At 32.8% G+C, this 7195-nt stretch overlaps 1 protein-coding gene across 2 annotated transcripts; it reads left to right on the forward strand.

The window, feature by feature from the left end:
- Window positions 1-2444: 2444 nt before the first annotated feature.
- On the forward strand, window positions 2445-6126 carry LOC112005676 (uncharacterized). 2 transcript variants are annotated; one of them, XR_010630319.1, is made up of 11 exons: window positions 2445-2695; window positions 2813-2893; window positions 3015-3042; window positions 3697-3779; window positions 4579-4611; window positions 4746-4824; window positions 4928-4980; window positions 5295-5355; window positions 5510-5592; window positions 5726-5916; window positions 6082-6126. XR_010630319.1 is itself a non-coding variant. In XM_065777107.1 (10 exons), exons 1-10 carry the CDS (start codon window positions 2675-2677, stop codon window positions 5813-5815), a joined length of 612 nt encoding a protein of 203 aa, XP_065633179.1. In that variant the 5' UTR covers window positions 2445-2674; the 3' UTR covers window positions 5816-6126. The 2 variants fall into 2 exon arrangements, 1 of the variants encoding a protein (XP_065633179.1); XM_065777107.1 differs by having other exon boundaries at window positions 5726-6126.
- Window positions 6127-7195: the final 1069 nt, after the last annotated feature.

The following is a 7195-nucleotide window of genomic DNA, read 5'->3' on the forward strand; positions in this document are numbered from 1 at the left end:
TTTAAGTGCAATATATATGGCCATTACTGTAAAAAAGAAGTTGGACTCAACTAGCCATCTTGAAAGCTTGTTAAAATAAGTCTTTATTTTCTTTTATATGGCCATTACATTAACTATAATTGTTGATCCTAAAAAAAAAAAAATTATAATGCTTGGTCTCACAAATATATTATTATGAAATTATTAATATAAGTAGATAGTAGTTTCTTTTTTTATGTATTCATTTTAAAGAAAAATAAAGTAGATTTTAACTTCTTTTTTTATTATTTAATTAACTAAAAATAATCATCTTAGAAAAAAGAAAAGAAAAAAGAAAAAACAAGTACACCATCGTTTACTTAAAAAAACGATGTCAGCATTTCCGACTTTTAATTAGAACCGGACCGGATTGATGTACGGTTCCCGGTTGAACCGGACCAGAATTTTTATTTTTTATTTTTCTCGATCTTAAAACCCTTTTTTATTAACTAATTTTCAAATTCTTCGATCACAGCTTAAAGTGTCTTTTCCTTCAACTTTCTCAGACTCCAAACAGACTCAGAATTAGGGTTCTTTTTTTTAAAAAAAAAAAAAAATTATGCCAAATTCTTACCAAAACACACTCCCATTCACGTGTACAATTTTTTAGCATTCTAAGCTTGTTACAAATTACTATGCTTACTCCCAATCACGATTTATTATAGATATTATTGTGTTTGACAAATTATTGTGGTTAGATACTTTAAAGTTTCAGTAAAAAAATGAAAAACAAAGGGATAATTACAGATAATTCAAAGAAAGGGTCTATTATAGTCAAAAGGGTCATCCCAAAAGTTCAAATCAGACTTGGGATTGGAGAGATGAACGGAGTTGGGAGATAAGGGCAGAGATCTGGTGCGGTAGAGGGTACACCATCAGCATCAGTACTCAGATAACTTTCTCACCGCTCTCTCTGTTTCACAAAACTCCCTCTCTCTATTTCACTGCTCTCTCTGTTTCTCATTTACCAAGGAGAATGCATCGTCGTTTGATCTGACCTTCATCCCCTTCGAATCCAAGCCATCGTCGGCTATGGTGGCCAAATTAAAGATTCCATTATTGCCGAGGGCACCTCCTTCAAATTCTCACAAAAGGAAGCTCAACTTTGAAGGTCATGGGCTCGATGTAGGAAATCGTTGACCAATCTGGTGGTGGATCTGGTGTTTCCGTGGGTTCTGGGTTGTTGTTTAGTTTTGAAATTTTCACTTTACTTCTATTATACCCAACAAATCAAGTAATTTTTATTCTACTGTTCACGATGTTTTGATTTTTTCTAGTGGGTTTGTTGTTTGGCTTTGAAACCTTCCTCTCTCATATCTCTATTCCCTTGGTCAAGTTTTGCCGATCCTCCCCTTGGGTTCTGCCAATGTATGTACAATGGCTTTGTGTGAGTGAGATCTTGGATGTTAAAAATAAAAACTTTAGAAATTAAGTGCTGAAAATTGTTGATCCTCCCTATTGTCATGTTCTAAATTGTGTTATGCTTTGATTTTAATAAATTTCTTAGTTCAGGCACAAAAAATAAGTATAAGGAAGAAGACGAAGAACTCTCTCTCTCTCTCTCTCTCTCATGGTTTTGCTTCATTTGATTTGTATTAGTTTTCTGGGTGTATGTTCTTCATGTTTGTGAATGTTTTTCATGTTTGTGAATGATGAGAAACCAATACCATATTTTAATCTTGTTTTTCTTATTTTGGGAGGAGAGAGACATAAAATGGGTGTAAAAAAACTTATTTACCCCTCTTTTTTAACAAAGGTGGATAACAGAGACTAAACAGAAGTACCCTTAGGTGGGTAAAGTGTCAAAAATGAAACCACAGATGGGTAAATTAAATTTGAACTAAACCACAGGTAGGTTTTTTGTAATTATCCCAAAAACAAAAGATACAAAAATATAACTAAATATAGTAACATTACAATATCAACCTCAAAACAAAACAATTAGTAGCATGGCCTTCCTTTTTAAGTGCAATATATATGGCCATTACTGTAAAAAAGAAGTTGGACTCAACTAGCCATCTTGAAAGCTTGTTAAAATAAGTCTTTATTTTCTTTTATATGGCCATTACATTAACTATAATTGTTGATCCTAAAAAAAAAAAAATTATAATGCTTGGTCTCACAAATATATTATTATGAAATTATTAATATAAGTAGATAGTAGTTTCTTTTTTTATGTATTCATTTTAAAGAAAAATAAAGTAGATTTTAACTTCTTTTTTTATTATTTAATTAACTAAAAATAATCATCTTAGAAAAAAGAAAAGAAAAAAGAAAAAACAAGTACACCATCGTTTACTTAAAAAAACGATGTCAGCATTTCCGACTTTTAATTAGAACCGGACCGGATTGATGTACGGTTCCCGGTTGAACCGGACCAGAATTTTTATTTTTTATTTTTCTCGATCTTAAAACCCTTTTTTATTAACTAATTTTCAAATTCTTCGATCACAGCTTAAAGTGTCTTTTCCTTCAACTTTCTCAGACTCCAAACAGACTCAGAATTAGGGTTCTTTTTAAAAAAAAAAAAAAAAATTTATGCCAAATTCTTCAATTTTTAAATAAACTCTCAATCACAGTATTGAGGCTAATCTGTAATCAGCTCAAACAAAATTTCCCTTTTTTGTTTTAATTTAAATTAAAAAAAAAAAAATCAATGGCTCACACCAACAAAGAGGTAAGCTCAAATCTCTTTCCTACTTTCTGTAACCCTAATTAGTTTTATCAATCAATTTTTTTGAAATAAAATAACTTAACTGGCTTAATTAATTTTTGTTTGGGATTGTTGGTGTAGGTTGTTGGGGTTGATAACACATTTAGAAGGAAATTTGATCGGGAAGAGTATTTGGAGCGAGCTCGAGAGCGTGAAAGACAGGTAATTTAATTTATATTTTTATTTTTTTAAAGTTTTTGTTTTTCAATTTTTATTATTTTTTAAATTTACATTTGATGAATTGCTCTTAGTTGATTGTGGTTCATTTTTTGTTGAACTGTAGGAGGAAGAGTCAAGGTCTAAGTCCAAATGTAAGTGATTCTAAGCTGATAATCTTTTTGTTTTAGTTTGAATTTGAATTTGTTTCTGGTTTGATGGATTTTAGTATCTGTGTGTGTTTTAATTGAACACTTTGAATTGTACTGTAATGGGTTTGCAGAAATACTTTTGTGTGTGTAAATTGAACCCTCTGAATTGTAGAGTAATGGGATTGCAAAAATGGTACTGAGTGCTGACTCTGGGTGTGCATGCGCGCACGTGCATGTGTTAATTGAACCCTTCTGAATCATAGGATTTGCAAAATTAATATTGGGTGTGCGTGCCTGCATGCGTGAGTGTGTGGTAATTGAACCCTATGAGTTGTAGATCAATGGGTTTGCAGAATTCATATTGGGTGTTTGTACTCTCTATGCATGAGAGTTAATTAAACTCTCTGAATTGTAGAGTAACGTGTGTGTGCTAATTGAACCCTTTGAATTGTAGAGTAATCAGTTTGCACAATCAATATCGGGCAGTTGTACTCTGTGTACATGTGTGTGTATGCATGTTAATTGAACTCTCTGAATTCTAGAGTGATTAGTTTGTAGAATTAATATTGGGTGTTGTATATGTTGAAATTATTGGCTCTGCTGAAGTGTAGATTGATGGGTGTGAAAAATTTATGTGATTTGTTGGTTTTGTTGCAGCGAAAGGTCCTCCAGTGCAGAGGAAGCCTTTGAAACATAGGGATTATGAAGTGGACCTTGAATCTCGGTTGGGAAAAACTCAGGTGAGTTGCTTTGTCTCTGTTTCTTTTCTAGAATTGTTTTTCTGCTTGAATGTGTGCTTAGGCCATTTTGCTTGTAAGTTGTACTCCTTGGTTGATTAGTTCTTTTATGAGCGGTTCAATTTGTGAAATGTTTATGACATTGTTTCCACTTATGTGGATGACATTGAAATGCATTGAGGAGTGCAATCAAATTTCATAAGCAATACTTAGAGGGGAGTTATAAAAGTTTTCCTGGTGTGCGTGTTGTCAAATGACATGGTTAATCTGTATGATGCAAGTAGGTGTGTCACTTTGAGAGCATTGAATGAGTCTATCTAATCTGGTGTCTTGATGCAATTTTACATGAAAATTTTCTGTAGCTTGCTGGGATTATGATTTGTTGATAAATGTTGAAAGGGTTGGCTACTTGGCTAGCTCTATGCGCCAACCTAGTTACACTGTCCATGATATTTCAAACCAGATTCCTCAAGAATGACTAAGTTTGGAATTGATTCTGCTGGTTCTAGGAGATTCAGACACTATTGTAATTAGTAGGTCTTCTATCCAAAAAGAAGTAGGTCTCTCTTACTCTCTTATGTTGCTTTTTGTTGCTTTAAAGAAGATGATACTAAAACTTTTACCTCTTTGGTTGGGGATTTAGTGGATGATGGAGTAACATATACACCATCAATATAGCATAACTTCTTATTTCCCTGTTAGTTTTAAAAGTTTGAAACATCTATAATTGTATGTTGAATATCTTAAATACCCAATCTTTGCTCGACTTAATACATGACTTTATTTTGTCTTAATTTTGCAGGTTGTTACTCCAGTGGCACCTTTAAGTCAGCAGGTACATGACCGTGATCTAATGTGTCCCATGTCATCATATGGTTATTGCTGATATCTATCTTCTTTAATAGTACTCTTATATTAAACATTTTTATTTACCATGTCATTTCTTGATTAAATCTGCTCATTTTACAGGCTGGATATTATTGTTCAGTTTGTGAGTGTGTAGTGAAGGATTCTGCAAATTACTTGGATCATATCAATGGAAAGAAACGTATGTGGTTATCTGGAGACAATATTGTTTCATCAATTCTTTTAATGAAAAAGTTTCTTAGTTTGATCACTCTTCTAATGGCTCTTTTTATCTTGTCCCATAGATCAAAGAGCGTTGGGTATGTCTATGAGGGTAGAACGGGCATCTGTTGACCAGGTACATTTTGGCAAGTACTTTTAATTTATGATGAATGGATGTTTAATCAAAGGCATAATTGAATGTGTGAAATAGGATGCAACCTTTACTTAGTGAAACTCTCAAGCTTGGGCTCTATGTATGCAAAGATATATAAAGTAAACCATGTAATATATGTTACATGGATGCTAAAAATCCCACCTTTTGGAGATGAGGAAGAGGAGATCACCACTATTCATTTAAAGATAAAACTATTTTCTGGCCTGAACCATTTCATCACAAGTACATATTTCTCTTGTTACAGTGTATTTGAGCTGCAACTTTATGGTCTACAGGTCAAACAGCGATTTGAAATCCTTAAGAAGCGGAGAGTTCCTGGAAGCTTCACAGAGCAAGGTAAAAAAATTGGAGGAGACAGAAAATTTTTTTTTTTTGGGTGTTTGTTTGTGTGTGTGTGTGTGTGTGTCATTCATTAGAGGTTTATGCAATTGGTTGGTAATCTATGGTTGTTGGAAAATTGATCCCTCTCTCTCTTTTTCTCTCTCCCTAGATCTTGATGAGCGGATCTTAAAGCAGCAACAAGAAGAGGAGGAACGGAAGCGTCAACGTCGTGAAAAGAAAAAAGAGAAGAAGGTGAGCACTGTACTACCATGGTTTGCTTAATACTGTATGCCTGAGCCATAAGACTGCTCAGGAAATTTTTTTGCCTGTCTGTAGATTTTAACTGTAATGTTTCCTGATAATTTGGTTATATTTTTGTGTTCAGAGAGAGAAGGTGGCAGAAGAGGAAACTGAAATGGATCCTGATGTTGCGGAAATGATGGGATTTGGGGGTTTCCGTTCATCCAAGAAGTGACCATGTTTCATCACTCCATCCTATATTTGGAGTGAGTTTTGGCCATGTAACCTTTGTAGCATTGTACTTGTGACAGTTCTGTAAGGAACAGTCTAATTTAGGTAACTTGACCTTTTAGAACTTGTATGTTCATTTTATATTTCATTTGAGATGTTCTATGTTAACAGCGAAAAAGCAAATTTCATGGAATTTCTCGACATTTATGGTAGATTTTACTGGTGAGTGGTGATGCCATTCATTTTCATTCTTGTACATTCTCCTTGCAGGAGATACTGATCAATGTATGATTTAAGGCTACCTTGTACCTTTCTTCTGACTCTTTGTGGTGAAAGTCTGCATTAGATGGAGGGTTTGGAGAATGCAATTTCTGCTCGACATCCATAACCCGCTGTTTTTGATTGACAATTGTTGTAGAACCCCAACAAAAATATCACTATTCTTCTATCATCACAAATTCAGAATATGAGCAAGAAGGGACAATCCTCAATAGGACAACTGAATGTTTCTTTGAATCTTATGGGAAAACTTTTGTTTGACATGTGTACAAACGAAATGAAAATGTTTTGGTGAGAATGGCCTTAGTGGAAACAAAAACACTCATACTCACACTACACAAGTACGTCTCTTGCATCAGCGACATGCTGTCTAAAACCAAAAACTCGTTGTCTAGTACAAGATAAAGATAAAATTTCGTGGTAAAAGAGGTTCTCGTTGGTTTAGTAGGCTAACTAAAAAGCATGCGTTGTTGCATTTCAAGTTTTCATCTTAACGCCCATGAAGAAAAGGCAAAGACTAAAAACTAATAATATGAGTAATTTAAATGTATATTAATTCAGTTGGGTTGAGGTATGCAATGTTTAATAATTATTACATGCTTGTAAAATATATATATATATATATATATATTTATTGCTCAAACCTTATTAGATTCAAATTACTGAAAATTTGAACCCCAACTCACCCTTTTATTGTCTATTTGTCAAGGAAGAATTCTGAATTTTATAATATAATTGATTGACTTTTTATAAGGAGTCGAATAACTTTCAGCTTAAAATCCATATTTTTATTAACTTTTTATTTATCTATGTATTAAAGTAGATTTTTATAATACAATTTATTGACTTTTTATAAAGAGTCGAGTCACTTTTAGTTTAAATTCCATAATCTTATTAGCTTTTGTTTATTTATTTGTTAAGATAGAATTTTATAATACAATTGATTGGTTTTTTATAAAGAGTCGAGTCACTTTTAGTTTAAATTCCATATTTGTGTTAGCTTTTGTTTGTTTATCTGTTAAGATAGAATTTTATAATACAATTGATTGACTTTTTATAAGGAGTCGAGTTACTTTCAATTTAAAGTCTATATTTTTATCACATT

This window comes from Quercus suber, unplaced genomic scaffold, assembly GCF_002906115.3.
Source record: "Quercus suber isolate HL8 unplaced genomic scaffold, Cork oak 2.0 scaffold_148, whole genome shotgun sequence".
Taxonomy (NCBI): domain Eukaryota; kingdom Viridiplantae; phylum Streptophyta; class Magnoliopsida; order Fagales; family Fagaceae; genus Quercus; species Quercus suber.